Source organism: Gamsiella multidivaricata (genome assembly GCF_025024155.1).
Source record: "Gamsiella multidivaricata strain RSA 2152 chromosome Unknown BC939scaffold_58, whole genome shotgun sequence".
Lineage (NCBI taxonomy): Eukaryota > Fungi > Mortierellomycota > Mortierellomycetes > Mortierellales > Mortierellaceae > Gamsiella > Gamsiella multidivaricata.
Window position 1 is genome coordinate 235,035 of NW_026251766.1, and position 17,394 is coordinate 252,428.

Consider the following 17,394-nt stretch of genomic DNA (forward strand, 5'->3'; position numbering starts at 1 on the left):
CCGCTCACGCTATTTGTGCTCAGAGGTAAGAAACATTAACAAGGTAATTAAAATAAAACAATAAAACAGCATCACGGAGATGATGGAAGGAAGGAGGACAAGAAGTGGAGGGAAGAGAAAAGAGGGAGAGGCTCACAATTCAGATGGAACAATGGACATGCTCAGATGAGGCCTTGAGAGGCGGATGACAGGGCTTTAACCACTTACCAGTCAGTGATGTATGTAGAAGAGACGAGGAAAGAGAGAGCACAGCGGATTTGTAACGGGTAATTGTGCGTTTAAGGAATAAAAAAGATGAGCGCTCGTCAGATTGATTAGAAGGAGGGTAGGGATGATGAGAAAAAGAAAAGAGATGAGCAAGAAAAGTCAAGAGGTCGGGTGGTGACTGCGAGTAGGTTCAGGTAGGGTAGGGTATGAGAAGGAGGGATGGGATAAACTAGGGCTGGATTGAGTTTTGATTTGTGGTCGTAAAAAAAAAATGTCGGGGCGGGGTTGTTGTGGGATTGAGTAAAAGGAGAGATAGTGAATGGACACTACAGGAGGATGGGAATGAGAGAAGTGAGAGAAAAAAGAGAAAACGAGAAGGCAAGAGAAGGAGTGAGAAAAAAAAAAGAAAAGACGAGAAGGCAAGAAAAGGAAAGGTTGGTGAAGGTCAGGGTGTGGGTGGTTGCTTTGTTTATAGGTATTGTTGTTGGCTGCAGTCGATGCAAGGTGAGGGGTTCGTTAAAAGTAAAGAGGAAGACGTTAGACTAGAACATAAAAAAAATAATGTACGGGTACACGTTTTTTGGTCTATGGGTCGAGGGTCATGAACATGAAGAAAGAAAAAGGAATGAGGAAAGAAGGATGGGATGATGAGACGGAGAAGACGAAGGGGATTGATTGATTTATTAAAACAACAAGGTTTGGTGTTAAAAATACGCGAACACTAGCTGAGACGGCATGGCTGCTGTATGCAATCTGTCGACAGCAACTACACCCATTACAATCACACTCAAAGCAGAGATTTACATCTTCAAACTGTCTGGACCGTACAATCCGAAAAAAAGAGAGTTGAAGTGAGAATGTTAAAAGAACTGCCGGCACATCTTGATCTTGCCTTCTTCCGTCTATCCTACTCCATCCGCACCGTTGTATCTTCCCCCTACTCTGCCTTCGAGCACCGTCCTTGGACATTGCCACCATCGATTATTTGATCTTTTTACTAAAAGCGCTCATGTCACTGTTCTGTAGGCTCTTTTCCGCTGAGGAGTTATATAATATGTGTCTTTTCCGATGGCATACAGCACAGCAGCGTAGATTGCAGCTGGAGCATGGACCAGTCTATCATGATAGCCCATCAAGGTCTCCACTTTTTTTTTCAGGACAATGTTCCCAGTTGGATTTCTACTATTAGGAGCTCGAGGCAATACCTCCGGCGGAACATACTAATAAAAACATACAGATATTTAGAAGACCTCGATGATATAACGGCATTGGCAAATGCAAGGGGTTTGCGGCAACGCACGTTTCAGCCAAAGGGCTCCCCTCAAAGTCCATGCCAGTTGGTATAGCGCACTAAGCGCGCTTCTAATTCGGCGACAAAGCTAGACGCTTACTCTTCACTCGCTGGGCGTAACGAGCACTAGCCCTTTAACCCATCAAAAACACGTCGACAAAATAAATGAAGAACGAGGCTATAAGAGGGTAGTTTTTCGGCGCCAGTAGTCTAGGCGACCATGATGTCCCTAAGTAGTTGTCGCATCCATATAGCAATCATCTACTATCGAAAGTAACAATGACTCTGGCCGGATACTGTCGTAAAGGCAAACACGGTGCGTGATACTGGAAGTAAGAGGAGACTAGTCAGTTGGATAGAAGTACGTTCTTATGCGGCGGCATCGTTTAGGTTTCTTAATGCCAAAAGTCCCGCCAGTTTTATCTATTATTTATTTTGTGTATCGTATGCATAAATAGACTCTAACTGTCTTGTTGACTAGGGCAAACACAACGTCCAAGAAAGTGAATTATAGCGCTCTCCTTTTTTCTTTCTAGTGCATGGGCAAGGAGATCAAGAGCGAGCGAGAGGAAGAGCTCGCAAGAGAGATGGAGGGACAAGGTTTAATATTTTTGCGTCGTAAATATGAGCATGCAAGACAATTGGTGAGCACTAGATAAATGAGATCTTTAGGTATCCTTGACCTTGACCTTGACCTTAATTTTTTTTTCCTGGAGGGCCGATATTTTTAGTCCATCGAGCTACAGTATAAAACCCCATAATTAACGAAAAAAAAAAAACCTCAGTGCTATTGGAAAAGAAAAACAAGCTTAAGATTCAAAGATGCTCGCGCAATTGTGTATGCCGCATATAAGGAGTTCATGGACCTCTCATGTCGATGCAATGCATCCAGCATATTTTTGGTCTCGGTATTACTCTAGGATTATATTTTTATCTAATATTAATAGGACCAGTTCAGATCTGGGCGAGAGTCGTAGACGTTATTCGTCGGGAAGGTTCATCAGAAATAGAACTAGAAGCTAGTGCCGATATATGTCCATTGGAGTTGAATACTGCACCAAGTGGTCGGCGAGCATTGCACCTGGTATAGGTTTAGTTAGTCTACTATGGAATGCCTTCGCACAAACATCTCCTTCACATTCTTGACTGCCTCGCCCTCGCCAGCCTAACGTAAGCTGATACTGTGAAGTAATCGATAGACTGGAGTTTGAATAATGGACTACAGCTACTGAAGAAAATTTTTAGTACGGAGCACTTTGTCATTCATTGACAGGTTCGTTTTCGAGCGAAATCCTGCAACGTACTCCAACGCAGCGATAGGTTGTAGATAAAATATTGTGCCTTTCAAATAAAATTGTAAAAATTTCAATGCGCTATCGTCGAGATACGGTATTCGAGGTGCTCTCTAAACAAGATTTGATTTCACGCTATTCGAGTTCTCAGCTCCTTTTCATAATCTTGGGGTCGGTGTATCAAGATATGGTAGTTACTTATCGACCCAATTGGTGATACTAGATGTGGAGATGCCCAAGAGAGTTGAAACATCTTTGATATCCATGCCCATGATGCAGAAAAGGACTATGGCACGCCATCGAATATCCTCAGAATAGACCATCCTAGATTGTTCGAGGACCTCGATTATGGACCCCACCTGGAATAGAGGAGTGAGGATAGGGGTATTCCTTATGTTTTTGGTATTTTTTTTTTGCAAAAAGGTAAGGAATAGTGAAACCATGGGCTTAACGGGGATGTTATCTTAGTTGAGGATCTCTACTAGAGATGAGTCATGTCGCTATTCGAGGCTCTCGTTCGTTGGTATCCTTAGATTAGCTCAGAAATTTTACAATTTTATTTGAAAGGCACAATAGTTGTTAACATCAAAAACATGGAACAGCTATCGCCGAATGCTGTGGCTAGTTTTTTTTTTACACTGCTACAACAACATTCGCAATATACGGATCCGACGATACATGTAGCATTCAATGAACCATTGTACAATGCACATAGATAATTCTGTCCGCACTCTCGAAGGCCTTCATTGCACCACGTTTCCCTCGCCGTAAGCAGCAACGTTCGAAAGCGTAGCCATATCTTGAGCGTGTAGATCCATTGATGTGAGCCAAAACAGGTGAGGTCAGCAAATACGATAAATTATTCAACTTTGGTGCTCTTCAGGGACGTGGTCTTCAATGACAGTTCGCAGTTGTTGGTTGCACATATGGGTGTTGAAGCATTTGGCACGAGGTTCCTCATGGAAGGATCCTTGGAGTAATGGTTAGACATCACAATAACTTAAGGGTATTAATACACAAGTGACCAATGCAGGTTGATGGTGTTCTTTCTCTTCCTCGTAAACCCCCCTCCTTCTTTTCCTTCACTTCTGGGCAAATGATCCGCACAGTAGGAATTGCCTCAACAGCACTTTTAAGACCTGCCGCGGCCGCCATCCGATCTACCAGGTCTATCCACACCGGTGCCAGCAATGGAGTCACTAACCACCTGTCACACACAACACATTCAAAGATCTTGAAAGGAAGAGATCTTGCTGTTTTGTCACTCCCAGCTACCATCCGCCCTTACTCGTCTTTCCCTCGTGCTGGACTCCGGAGTGTTCCTCTCGCAGCTGTAGCGCTTATTTTGGGCGGGTTGACACTTACAGTCATGGGACTCTGGCAGTTCTACACCTCGGGCGTTAACGTCTTCCCAGAAGCCATCCGTAACGATCTTCGCAAGGCGCTTTATTATCAAAATTATGGCAACGATAGGGAAAAGGCTGTTGCTTTTTATCGTAGCGCACTTAACGCAGCTATGCATCATCCGGATCTGAGGGTCGACGGTCCAGAGGTGACGGGAATCATGATCCAGCTTGGCACGATGTTTCAGGACATGGGCCGCACGCACGAAGCTATCGACGTGCTTGTGATGACATTTGAATGCCTCGTCCATGGCCGGACCGTGGGTAGAGGAAATGACTTCACTAAGACGGATATTGGTGTGAACGACAGCCAATTTATAGAGCAGGGGCAGCAGGATCACGGCATTGAAACACAGTTTGATCAACCTACGGAACAACCGCAAGTGCAGCATGGGCTAAGGGTTATGGATGGGACTACACGACTCAAGGCAATTGGAGTCGCACAAAAGCTGGGTGATTTGTATCACTCTATCAAGAAGGATAAGCAAGCAGAGCAGTACTATCTTTGGTCTATCGAGCAGCTGATGAAGAAGCACTACGAGATCGAGAAGCACACTGGAGACAATTCCGGAGAAGAAGGCTTGCGGAACGCGAGGGATCAAGACGCCTTGCAGCAGCAATTCAACTTTGAAAAGCTACCAAGCTGGATGACCAAAATGGACTTGGGCGCCAGTTTAGAAGCTTTGGGTGGATTTTATACCAGTAAAGGCATCTACTCGTAAGTCATCATTTTGTTTCTGAGAAATGCTGTGATACTGTGTTATCGAAGATATCCTGGCGCGAATTAAGTATTCATATCTGTTATGTTCATTTCAGGAATGCACTCCCGCTCTACATGCGTGCATTGTCTTTGGTTGATGAACGTTCGTGCCACGCAGCCGTGTTAATGTAAGTATGGCCACTGCGGACTTTTTTTTTTGGATTATTGCTGATATGTTTACACTGGATTGACTATTTGCTGCGATATACTACTGTAGGTGCAACATTTCAGATGCGTTTGCGGGATTAGGCAATATTGAAGATGCAACAGGATGGGCTGAGCGAGGGCTTAAGGTCGGGACCAGCAGCAGTGGCCAGGAGTGCGATGAAGGCTGTGGAGTTCTATTGTACAATCTCGGGATGCTTCATGAGGTGCGAACGATTTTTCTGCACCTGCATTTCTTTTGTTTGCTCATTCGTTCCCTCAATATACACTTACTGGAAATTGTTGTTGATTGTGCTGAAACCATAGATGAGGGGCGATATTCTGAGGGCACGGGATTACTATAGACAATCCAAGCAGCATGGACTGAAGACGGGCTTTAACCAGTGCATTGTTGAATCGAACAAGGCCTTGGGGCGCATTAAGGAGGCCAACGAAGGCATGCAGCCATAGAGGCTTATGGTGCCTGAAGGTGAAATTAGAAAGGCATTTCCGGCGTCCTGGGTATTTGTGTCTATCATAGGGAGGGATGACGGCTACCTCAAAAGTTGCTGTCTGAGTGATGTGTCAGAATGCTAAAATAAATTCGTGTTGAACGCTGGCCCTACGCGTGCAAAAAATCTTCATCCATTCTTTCAGCGACCTCCGTCTCGATCGCCTTTCCATTCCTCGTTTCTTTTCCTCGCTCTCGATTTTCTGTCTCATTCGCATTCCTTCTCAGCCCATTCCTCTCGCCTCCTCTCGCCTCCTCGTGCTCCTCCCTTCCTGCTTCTGATCTCGTAGAGAATGACAACTTATACCGGCCGCCCAACCACCAAGGGTGGAAAGGCAGTGTTTATTCAAAGGTAATGACCATCACTGTGTCCTCTTCCCAACCTCTTCAGGTCCAATTGCCCCTTCTTCAGTTGAGCTTAGGGATGGAAGACGTGTCAATGAGCACCTACAATCAAATCTAGCCGATTGCAACCTGGAAAAGCAAAGAACCTCTCAACACAGCAAATCATAAACTAGATCGACAAGGAGACAGAGTGAAACTACGCGGTTGATGAGTCCAGCAGACGAAAAAGCGTCCTGCCAGCTGTGGCCTTGACTAGGACTCACAACAATCTCGCTCTTCAGTAGGGGCGGAAAGGCAAAGTGGGGTGCCCAATCCCCTCCCACGACCACGCAGTCTGGCCACTCATCCAGCAGCAGCCCCGCACCACCATCCCCGAGCTCTGCGGCTAACAAGGAAATTATCCTCAGTGAAGCTGATTTGAAAAACATGCATGACCGTATGCTGTTCCTGCTGTCAAACATGATCGTAAGTGCACTCGGCACCGACACTCGCAACGGCGCCCCGAAGATAGATTGTATTACTGTAGCTTTGTGCAAACACAAAGGCCTAACATGGTGAGCATGCGCTGATCATAATGGTACACTTCTAGGGCTTGAAAGTGGAAGTCGCTGTAAAGAACGGCTCGAAGTACCAAGGATTCTTCCACACGGCTTTCACGGAAGGAGATCTTGGAGTCGTTTTGCGACTAGCCAAGCCAGTTTCTGGCCAAGATAAGAAGAAAGACGTGCCCCTGACCAAACAGATCATTATCCTCGCCAAGGACTGCACAGCTATCAACGTCGTAGGTGTCGACTTTCTTCCTCAGGAGAGGCCTGGCCCTGAACGTGGCGAGCGCGAAGGTACTGCTCAGGCAATTACACTGGTATCGACCACCACGTACGGCAAGCTTCATTCATGTGGCTCACTACGTGTTCTCTTGTTCCTGAGCAGGTTTTAAAACGGATACGGACATCAGTCGGTCTGGTGACATCAGAGAGCGGGATCTTAAAAAGTGGGCTCCCGAGGAGCACACAGCCTTTCTTGATATCGAAGGTGACCTTGGTGATGGACATCATAATGGAAGGGCTGGTTGGGATCAGTTTGCCGCCAATGAACGACTCTTTGGGGTCAAGACCGACTTCAACGAAGAGCTGTACACGACAAAACTGGACCGTTCAGGGGCAGATTTCAAAGCGCGCGAGCAGCAGGCCATTCAAATCGCAAATGAAATCCAGCAGAGCGTCTCGAACAACGTCCATTTGCGGGAAGAACGCGGCCTAACCGTAGATGATAGTGGTCTTGATGAAGAGGATCTCTATGGCGCTGTCGTTCGTGATCCCCTGCCTGCTTCTAACAAATATATGCCCCCAGCGATGCGGCGTCAGCAGGAACTCAGCCAGCAAAAACGACCATCTACACCCTCACAGCAGACAGGCCGTCCACTACCCGCACCTGCTCAGTCGACGTCTTCAATCCATACGGCGGCTCAGGTCAGTAGATCAGCACAGCAGTCGACCTCATTGGCTCAACTGACCCAATCCTCGCAACCGCAAAAGTCATTTTCAACTGATCAAATGCCCTCTTCATCGACCGCTGCCGTCGAAGCTGCCGTTCCTGTTGCGAAGCCTGCCGAGGGCGCTTCTGTCGGTCGATCTAATTCAACGAAGGGCGGTAACCCACAGTTCAATCTGAACGACCTGCGCACGCACAACCCGGTTTCAACACTTTTGAATGCGGCTACCATCCAAGGATCAAAAAACCAGCAGATTCCTGAGCATGCCGTAGATTCGAAGCAGATCGAGGACAATCTTGCCAAGTTTGCAATGACGGCGCGTACCTTCGCGACAAATGATAAGGCTTTGGTAAATCAAACCAAAATTGGACTCACGCAGCGCAGGACGGAGTTGCTGCAAAAGGAGAAAGACGGCCTGGCTGCAGAATTAAAGCAGTTTGGCAAGGAGCTCACCGTAAGCTGCTGTGAACACGAACTTGTTCGCTATCTTGGGTTTTAATATACCATCTATACTTACACTTAGTGCTCATATTTCAATCTAGAAAAAACTCAATACGCCCGTACCAGATGACGTTAAGGAGATTTTTGGAAAGAAGAACGAGCAGTCTGCAACGGTTGAAAAGACCAAGGAGAGCTCTCCGGCAGAACTGTCGGAGAAGGATATGGACAGAAACAAGGACGAGGACAAGGGCAAAGAGGAAAAGGAGAAGGGGAAGGAAAAATCCGATACAGAGACCAAGGACGCCAAAGCAGATTCTACAAATGCACCTACGACTAGCACTGCGACATCATCCTCTGCAGGAAAGCCTGTCGATGGGCGAACCAACTCAGGCGGCTCGTTCAAGTTTAATGTCAAAGCCTCAGTGTTCAAGCCGAATGTCAATGCCGCACCCTTTACACCCTCCTTTGCTGTCGGAGATAAGAAGGCCGGTCCAGGCGGTCCAGGCATACCGGACAAGAATATGTTTTTTGGAAAAGTGGTAAAAAAAGGGGCTCTTCCTTTTCAGGATTCCATGTCGAGCCCCTTCAGGAAGGATCAGACTACGCCAAACCCTGTCACTATCACTCCAACGTGGCCATATGGGCAACGCCCCTTCCGTCACTTATTTCAGGTGACGAACCGGTACGAAGAAGATATGATGTTCAGTCAGGGCATAGGACAGCACGGTGCAAATACCGTCGGCAGCTATTATGCAATGTCTGCTTACAACTACGGGCCGTCAGGCCAGTTCGGACCGCCGCCCATGACCATGGCTGGGCCCAATCATATGGTGCCGTTCATTGCCACCACCGGGCCAGTTCCCTTTTCACAGCCCACTCCACCTCCAGGAATGCCTCACACCGGCACAGGGCCTGGCTTCCCTCAGATGGCACTGACCTCAGCACGTAAGCGATGCCGTCACCATCTGTCCTGCAAGTATTCTGATAAAACTGTTCTTACGTACCCTATTTTGTTTGCTTCGTTTATCATAGCTCACTATACAACACAGGGATTCCCCCCCGGCCGGTCGGGCATGATTCCGCATATGGCCATGTACGCATACCCGCCAGCCGCTCATGGTAATTTTGCTTTGATGTTTGCAATCGAGAACGTATATTCCCTTGAACCGATGGCCGTTAACACAATCTTTATCATCGCATTATCTTTTCAATCTAGGCGGGCATGTAATGATGCGGTATCCACCACCAGAAATGATGTCCCCTATGGGCCCCAACGGAATGATGATGCACCCACGACCTTTAGGAATGGAACCTCAAATGATGCATTATCCGCCGAGTGGACGGGAACAAGCCGTTAACGAAGGTACGACCTCTTATTCTGGCGCGCATTCATGCTCACTGCCCCGGGCTGGCTGCAATCTTCCAGATTCGTTGTAAGCCAAGCTAACAGATACCCATATCTGTAATGCTGTAATAATATTGCCTAATAATAGATGTTACGCCCGATACCACTTCCACTAACTGATCAAGCGCAGACGTCAAGAAAGAGAAGTCGTTGAACATCGAAAAAAAAGACTTCAACAACCGCAGCCCTCGGATAACTCACTGTTCAGTCGTAACACCGACGCAAGTTTTCCTCTAAACAGCTTCAAATAAAAAGATTGTTGGTTAACTATCTTTGCCAGCGAATAGAATGTGGCTATCTACATCCCCATAAAAAGAAAATCAACCATGACCTCCTCTGGTAGCTCATACAGGCTTACCAGCTAATAGCCAGTTTGCGAACACATTTTTGGGTATGACAGAGTTCACGATTTAGGCACCTTTATCCCTTCGTTTGTTTTCCTAACTCTGGGGTGAGGAATTTTTAAAAAAACTACATAAATGAGAAATTCTCTAAAATGGGCTAGCTTACCCCCCTAATTGTTTATCTGAATCTGATTCAGATCGAAATTTCACGACAATAGCCGCCCTCAGTTCTAAAAATCGTGCACGATGTTGTCTGCGATGTTGTTCTCGATATTGTGTTAAGGGGGGGAGCGGACGCTGTTCGTGTAACAGTAAAATCGGGTTGATCGTGGTGCACTCATTTCTTCTACAAGCAACATCGCCAAAAGAGCCATGCCACTCTTTTAAATTTGCCCTTCGCTTTCCTTAGCACTTTTTTTACACCATGCCTCCATTTCGCGACTATTCTCGCCACCGAAAGACTCCGCGAGCACTGATACTTGAAGCATTGACACGCCTTGAATTCCAACTATTCCTTGACGCGTCCCAGAAAGAGATGTTTACAATCACTCCTCTGTTCCTGAAAGTGTTCATCACAAAGCATTTTTTTAAAACCAACAGATACCTCAATCCAAGGACACCAATCTTCAAGTCGTCGACCTACCGGGACAAAGTCCTTACCACGGACAATGGGACCCTCTTCCAAGATGCTCTACGGTTATCTCCCGAGCAGTTCGAGTACGTGCTCGAGATCATTCGAGATCACTCGGTGTTTCAACGTCAGGGGAAGAAGCCCCAGATGGATGTCGCAATCCAGCTGAAAGTTGGCCTTCATCGCTTAGCACACGACGGATCATTGGTTTCATACAAAGCAATCGGTCGAGTATTGGGCGTAACTGAAGGGACAGCCATCAAGTACTCCCAGCGGGTCATCGAAGCACTCTGTGCCCATATCTCGAGATTCGTTTCCTGGCCCGATGTCGAGGCGAAGGCTATCATCAAGGCGGTTTTCGCGAAAAAGGGTTTCAAAGACTTGCTTGGGGCCATTGACGGTACCTTATTTCCTTTATACCGTGTGCCTTCAATGGACAAGAACAGCTGGGCAACAAGGAAAGGCAACTTCGCAATGGGCGCGACTGGCGTCTGTGATCATCGAGGAGTTTTCATCTTCTTTTCCACGGGATACCCGGGGAGCAGACATGACTCCGCAGCGTATAAGGACACCGAGCTCTATCGCTTCCAGAACCGGTACTTCGAGGGAGACGAATACATGGTCGGTGATGCGGCGTATGGGCTGTCACCTACTCTCATGACAGCCTTCAAAGGCGCTCTTACGCCCTGTGGTGTTCCAACCTGGTGTGGGGCTTGGGCACTATGTGCCTGAGTCGCACCTCCATTTTTATTTCTACGACGTATTAGCGAGTCTTCTGTGACTAGTAACTACAGGGACTATAAAAGACCTGTTGGTACCTGTCATCAATAAAACCTTCTCTTGTTCTCGTTGACTTCAGTCCGATTGTTTAATTAGTAAGTTAACTCCTAGAGAATATCACACGCCCAACAAGATCAAATTCAACAAAAAACTCAGTGGAACCCGGACGAAAGTGGAGCATGGCTTTGGTCTACTCAAAGGACGATTCAAATCCCTCCGCTGCCTTAGAATCCATATCAACAGCAACCAGAGCGTCTTTGAGGCAAGTAGGCATGTAGCGGCTTGCGTTGTCCTGCGCAATATTCTTTTGACGAGTGGGATTCACAATCCGTATGAAAAAGAGACTGAGCGATGGATACAAGAGGAGGTCGAGGAAAGGAGGGCGAGGGGCACGATTGCAGAAAATGACAGTGGTAGCGAGGGTGGTAGTGACGACGATAACGACGATGAGTTGACTCCTGCTCAACAGAGACAGATGCGTGAGGAGGCATTAAACAAACGAATCACTATCATGGCCGCAGTTTTACAAAGAAGACGATGAGTAATAAAAAATATAGCAGTTCTTTAGTGATGATACTTGGATGAACTTCCACCGCCAGGACTTCTCTGCGGGCTAGGACTACATCTCTGTGGACTTTGTGAAGATCTCTGTTGCGTTACTCCCGTGTACTGCGCTTTCGCCAATTCCGCCTCTGCTCTCTTCATCTCTGCGGCTGCCTTAATTTTTTCGATCTCCAACTTCATCCTTTCAGCCTCCATTTCGGACTTCAGCTTCAAGGTCTGCATCTCGATGAATCGTATCTGCGCTTCTTGATACCGGCGATTATCCTCGATTGCCCTCTCCTCGATAGCCAGTTTCTGTCGTTTGAGCTCGTGCGCTGTTTCAGATATGTCAGATAAGTTCTTGAGCATGGCGACGTAATCCGACCCTTCATTTCCACGCTTGTTGGATGTCTTGGCCGGTGTCGTTGAGCTCCGGTGTCCGCGTACAGCGCTGGTTTCTGGGAGTCTATTGGGAGAGTCCGGCGGTCCAGCTCCAGTGCCTTGCCCGTCGCTCTCGTCGCTAGTGATGTCGTTGTCGTCCGGAATAGGTCGGTTGAGGTTGCCGGTAAGCTGATAGGGCTCCCTTGGGTTCAAGGACCAAGACGCAGACCAGACCTCGACCAAGATGTAGTAGAAGTGACAAATTTGGATGACCTTCTCCTTCAATGACTTGTTGGGCAGGTCTCCATTGCCGGTCTTGTTGAGAGCCAGGTTAGCCCTCTTCCAGACTTTCTTCATGTTATCGATCTTGTTCTTGATCTGAAAGCCATCAAGGGTTACCGGCTTCTCCTCCGTGGAAAACTTGAGATTGACCTTCTTAGCAATGCCTTCACGAACCTCGGTCTTAGGCATGTGGTAGCTGTTTCTGTCACTTGGACCGTCCAAAAGAGACCAAGTCTCTGGGTCCGCAAGCAGCTCTGCGATATACGTCTCCTGGTCCATTGTGAAAACATGTCCTTTCGACCTCCCCTTCGCCTCTGACTGAGTAGGCGCGGAAGGCCGTCGAGGCAGTTTTTTTGGGACTGCGGGGGAATTGGAGGATACGCTGCTGGCAGTTAAAGTCGGGGAAGGGAATGCTGCCGAAAGCAGAGGAGAACGTAGTGATGAGGCAACAGAGACCGGTGATGACATATGGTCTTGAGGCTGCGAAGGATACGTCAATTGAGAAACATCCAGGGGTCCCATGTTTGACGCAATACCAAGGGAGGCAGCGGTCGTTTGCAAAGGTCCATAGCGTGTGCCTGGCGCTGAATGGGTGGGGAACAAGGGATTATCGCAATGCTAGAAAAGAGACGCTTGTCACCATCTGCAACGAGGCTACAGTCTGACAAGAGAAAAGGTGTCGCGTGTTTTATTTACCTGACTCAGGGCCTGCAGCCGAAGAAGCTCCAAAGTAGAAAACTGCTGCTTTCGATGCAGTTGCTCTTGGTACTGTTGGTTCCTTGGGTACAGCTGATGCTGTTGATACTGTTGAGGCTGTTGAGGCTGCTGGTGTTGTTGAGGCTGTTGGTGTTGTGACTGTGGTGGTTGCCGTAGCTGGGACTGATGATGTAGAACGTCGCGAACAGGATCGTCAGAGAGTTGCTGCCGACTTTGCTGTTGTTGAGGTCGTCTGCTCATTCGAAAAAAGTCTTGGTTTGTTGCTCCATTCTGATGATAGAGACGACGAGATCGAATGCTCGAGCGGGTCAATGGAGTTTCCTGCTCGGGGTCAGATTCTTCTGCCCTGCTGATGGTAGGCGCAGGTAAAACGTCGTACTCAGGTGGGCGGGGAGTGAGGGGAGGGGAAGAAGGAGAACTGGAGTCAACCTCATTGGTAACAGTACGTTGCTCTTGCGACATGGGTTGCGGGGATGGCGACGGGTGTGCGATGAATGAAGAACAGGAAGCGAAAACAGTGGGACGTTGAGCTTGACTAGGGTGTGAGAACCTGATGTCGACGATTTTGCCCTAAACATCGTCCTTTTTGGCGAGTCCACGATGTCAACCGACGATGTTACACGAACAGCGTCCGCTCCTCCCCTTAACACAACATCGAGAACAACATCGCAGACAACATCGTGCACGATTTTTAGAACTGAGGGCGGCTAATAATAAGTAACGCGCCATATATTTTTTCAAATTGATTGAATGATTTCCGTATTGGGACGTATGAGATATGGAGGTATGAGACTACTCACTGTCCCTAGTAGAGGTCGCTCTTCGCGACGTCGTAGCGAGCGAGTAGGAGTTCCATTGAGGCGAAGGTGCAGGTACCTGTCGGGAGATGCAGCTATAACTCGAAGTGGCAAGCTGTTGGGCGGGCTATTTGCGGCAACAGCTCCGCTTGGAGGGGACTCAATATCACTTGAAGGAGACGCGACACCACTGAGATATTGAAAAGGGTCGTCACTTGGCACGGACAGGAAGTCAGTTGGGGACTCCACAGGGCTGGTGTCTTGGTCAGTGTCAGTACCAACGCCAGTAGGCATAGCACCAGGGGTAATGAGCGGGTTCTCCATTGAGTAGATAGTCGCAGTGAGTCTGTTGATGATGATGCTCTTCTTGCAATGTGCCCGTGGCTTCCGTTGCGCCCTCGGCATGCATGTGTGACCCTCACAATTGAGTGGAGAAATGGTATTGCTTGAAAATACGGGATGGCATGCCTTTTAGACGGGTCACCTCTCTGATGAATTGAAATTTTTATTTTAAAAAATATGTGGCGCGTTACTTATTGTCGAGGACTCTACGGGGGCCAGCTCCCATGAAACTGTTTCATTATGATTCCTGTCCTCGAAATTGCAGATGAAAAGTGCCCTCCACCAACATTTGCGATTCTTTACCATTACCATCAAGCTAATTCTAGCCATGAATCCCCCCAACAATCCTTCTTCGGGAACACCTTCTGATCAGGCTCCATCTGGTGGCCAGGCTGCTAGTTTGAGGCAGGTGGCTGCCCTGTTATCCCAAGTAACAACCATCCTTGGCCAGACTGAGCCTTCTAGCCACGCTGCAGCTTTCGTAACACAAGCTGCAAACCTCATGCAACAGCTTGCTCCACTCTTTGACCAACCCGTGCCTGTGCCTGGTCAACCTGGGGCTCTGCCTAACCCAGCTACCCAGGGGCTTAACGCTTCTGTACCTGGATCCAGTCAGACTTCGTCTCATGCTCCAGTTATGCCCATCGCTGTCCAAGTTGCACCTGTAATCATCCACGGCACCTCACCCCTCGGACCAGTGATGCCTTTGACCATCCAGATCGCTCCTACCACCATCCAAACTGTGCCTGTCGCCACCCAAGACGCACCTCCACCTGCTGAAGGAGCCAGTGGAGCCGACTCAGGTGTAGAGGAGGGGCATTTGGCGACAATTGTTCGCTCCCGTCCACTCCTCAATGCTGAGGAACAGTTTGATGATCTGGAGAACGAACCTGGTAAGCAACGTGCCCAATACTTTTTGTTTTTTTATTTTATTTTTTATTTTTTTTTATTAACCACTCAAAAGTCGCTAGCATGGATACTGCCGACAGTGTCAGCAGCAACACCAATTGCAATAATAAACGCAGGCGCCAATCTTCCCCCCCGTCCTCTTCTCTCAACTGTCTTCCGCCTCTTCCTGTCTTTCATGCTTTTACTCATCCACATCATCATCCTCACCATGGCTATATCAACCTCCCTGCGCCTATGCGTCTGGACGGGTCCCTTGAGCCTATCCACATATTTTCACTTTTTTTTACGGATGATATCTTGGCTGAACTACAGTGCGCAACAAAAAGTTCACATGATTTTGCAAAATTCGACATTTTCCTTCATAACTCCGTGTTCGCCCATTTGATTGCTCCAGAATCTCGGGGAACTCTACCCTGAGCCCCATTCAAAGGTGAAATACAAGGATAGGAAAGTTCCTACCGGGGACTTTTTCTGATTGGTCAGACTTGTTACATTAGATCTTTCAAAAGTTCCTGAAAATGTTACCGACTTTGACCATGCACGCCGCACTATGCATGCATCCATCACTAGAAAAAAAAAAACATGAAAAAGAGGCGTCTCCTCTTTCTTTTTTCTCACCTACCCACCATTCTTAACACCTCGCACGATGCCAAAATACACTGCTAAACAACATCTCATTAACAAGTATGAGAGAGAGTTTGCCGATGCTGCTATCGCTATCGTGCAGACCCCGAAGGAGAGGAGGCTTGTTCGATTACAAATGCTAGAAGCAACTGTCGAGATTTTGAAGTTCCTTCATGGGAATAGGTAAGAACACAAGCTACTCTCTCGATTACAATGTGTGTGTGATAATAGAAGACAATGGTTCTTACGCCATTAAAGATATGTACACCCTAGAACTCAGGTACCGTCATCTACGGACTTAAGGGATCGTGTCCTCAACGCATACAATGATGTCAGATTCAAGGGCATCATGCGTCTCACCAAAGACCAGTTCCAGAGGATCGCATTGATGCTCAGCAGAAGCGGCCATTTCAGACGTGGAGACGAACATGTACCCTTGGAGGACATCATTATCCAGTTGAAGGTTGCGCTCCTCCGCCTTGGTTCAGAAGGGATCTCCGTTCTGATGACAGCGTGGGTTACAGGTGTCAGTGTCGGCTCAGTTACAGCGTATACATGGAGATGTATCAATGCACTGGACGAGCTATTTCAGCGCTATGTCGTGTGGCCAGACAATGCGCGCAAGGCTGTAATCAAGGACTGGTATAAACGCGAGCACGGCTTTGCTGAATGCATTGGTGCTGTCGACGGTGTCCCTTTCCCTCTTGCCGTGGGTCCGTCGTGGGAGACTAACGCGTGGATAACAAGAAAGTGCGACTACGCCATGGGAGCCACTGCTGTTTGCGACCATTTGGGACGATTTATTTACTTTGCAACTGGCTACGTCGGATCAACCCATGATGCCCTGGCTTACAAGCGAACCCAGCTATATACCCAACCGGACAGCTACTTTGACGGTCAAGAGTACATACTAGCCGATGCTGCGTACGCTTTGACAAGCACGGTTATACAGTGCTGTCAAAAACTGATTCATCGATTCGCTGATTCTGACATTCTCATTGCATTCGCCATCCCTTTTTCATCAATCCTCAACTGGAGTCTCATCATTCATTCCTCGGATTAGTTACATCATTCTCATCCGCTCGCTTTGGAAACAAATCTCGTCATCGTTGCTCCTCGTAGATCTGAGATGAACTCATTCATTAAATCAATTGATCGACATGCTCTATGTGGAAACTTTGGCGTCAGATATCAATGTCTTATATTTACTGATTTGCCGCACAACTATGTCAACACATCCTACTTGATGTTCTCAACATTACCTATAAGTGTTATTTCCACATCCAGTTCTTTGACTACCATTTGGCACATATACTCCCACATGGATTTCCTGCGTAAAACGGTGTCAATGACATCTTTCGGCGGCCGTACTTGCTTCACTGATACTTTGAGGGCAAGATCTCTCATAAAGAATCTTATTGGATACAATATAAAAAGTTGAGATCGTTGCAGACTCTCCTCAAGGCGTAATGTTACAAACTATTTTTGGTACATGGGATTAGTGCGATCAGGGAGGCTATCAGGCGATTATGCCTTGGAGAGACTCCGCAACGATCTCAACTTTTTATATTGTATCCAATAAGATTCTTTATGAGAGATCTTGCCCTCAAAGTATCAGTGAAGCAAGTACGGCCGCCGAAAGATGTCATTGACACCGTTTTACGCAGGAAATCCATGTGGGAGTATATGTGCCAAATGGTAGTCAAAGAACTGGATGTGGAAATAACACTTATAGGTAATGTTGAGAACATCA

The 17,394-nt window shown here is 47.5% G+C and overlaps 4 protein-coding genes across 4 annotated transcripts; 3 read left to right on the forward strand and 1 right to left on the reverse strand.

The window, feature by feature from the left end:
- Positions 1 to 3,853: 3,853 nt before the first annotated feature.
- BC939DRAFT_459618 (uncharacterized protein) lies at positions 3,854 to 5,729 on the forward strand. Its single transcript, XM_051556752.1, has 3 exons — positions 3,854 to 4,911; positions 5,010 to 5,081; positions 5,171 to 5,729. Exons 1-3 carry the CDS (start codon positions 3,887 to 3,889, stop codon positions 5,460 to 5,462), a joined length of 1,389 nt encoding a protein of 462 aa, XP_051409591.1. The 5' UTR covers positions 3,854 to 3,886; the 3' UTR covers positions 5,463 to 5,729.
- A 12-nt stretch (positions 5,730 to 5,741) lies between these two features.
- On the forward strand, positions 5,742 to 9,585 carry BC939DRAFT_459621 (uncharacterized protein). The gene is made up of 8 exons (XM_051556753.1): positions 5,742 to 5,960; positions 6,235 to 6,418; positions 6,543 to 6,792; positions 6,884 to 7,899; positions 7,988 to 8,831; positions 8,919 to 9,005; positions 9,103 to 9,249; positions 9,380 to 9,585. Exons 1-8 carry the CDS (start codon positions 5,902 to 5,904, stop codon positions 9,409 to 9,411), a joined length of 2,619 nt encoding a protein of 872 aa, XP_051409592.1. The 5' UTR covers positions 5,742 to 5,901; the 3' UTR covers positions 9,412 to 9,585.
- Positions 9,586 to 11,118: 1,533 nt separating this feature from the next.
- Positions 11,119 to 13,683, reverse strand: BC939DRAFT_459624 (uncharacterized protein). Its single transcript, XM_051556754.1, is given in 3 exon segments — positions 11,119 to 11,694; positions 11,707 to 12,870; positions 12,919 to 13,683. 3 exon segments carry the CDS (start codon positions 13,207 to 13,209, stop codon positions 11,611 to 11,613), a joined length of 1,539 nt encoding a protein of 512 aa, XP_051409593.1. The 5' UTR covers positions 13,210 to 13,683; the 3' UTR covers positions 11,119 to 11,610.
- Positions 13,684 to 15,394: 1,711 nt separating this feature from the next.
- Positions 15,395 to 16,487, forward strand: BC939DRAFT_459627 (uncharacterized protein; the record flags this gene model as incomplete). The annotated part of the gene is made up of 2 exons (XM_051556755.1): positions 15,395 to 15,824; positions 15,900 to 16,487. Coding segments are annotated over exons 1-2 (551 nt in total), but the record flags the coding sequence as incomplete, so codon positions are not given.
- Positions 16,488 to 17,394: the final 907 nt, after the last annotated feature.

Excerpts from the sequence above, each read along its gene's own strand:
- BC939DRAFT_459618 (XM_051556752.1), top strand. The coding sequence starts at position 3,887 with ATGATCCGCACAGTAGGAATTGCCTCAACAGCACTTTTAAGACCTGCC. Across the intron at positions 4,912-5,009 it reads ACCAGTAAAGGCATCTACTC|GAATGCACTCCCGCTCTACA; the intron begins GTAAGTCATCAT and ends TGTTCATTTCAG. Across the intron at positions 5,082-5,170 it reads TGCCACGCAGCCGTGTTAAT|GTGCAACATTTCAGATGCGT; the intron begins GTAAGTATGGCC and ends ATACTACTGTAG.
- BC939DRAFT_459621 (XM_051556753.1), top strand. The coding sequence starts at position 5,902 with ATGACAACTTATACCGGCCGCCCAACCACCAAGGGTGGAAAGGCAGTG. Across the intron at positions 6,793-6,883 it reads TGAACGTGGCGAGCGCGAAG|GTTTTAAAACGGATACGGAC; the intron begins GTACTGCTCAGG and ends GTTCCTGAGCAG. Across the intron at positions 8,832-8,918 it reads GATGGCACTGACCTCAGCAC|CTCACTATACAACACAGGGA; the intron begins GTAAGCGATGCC and ends CGTTTATCATAG.
- BC939DRAFT_459624 (XM_051556754.1), bottom strand. The coding sequence starts at position 13,209 with ATGAGCAGACGACCTCAACAACAGCAAAGTCGGCAGCAACTCTCTGAC. Across the intron at positions 12,871-12,918 it reads CACGCGACACCTTTTCTCTT|CATTGCGATAATCCCTTGTT; the intron begins GTCAGACTGTAG and ends TCTCTTTTCTAG.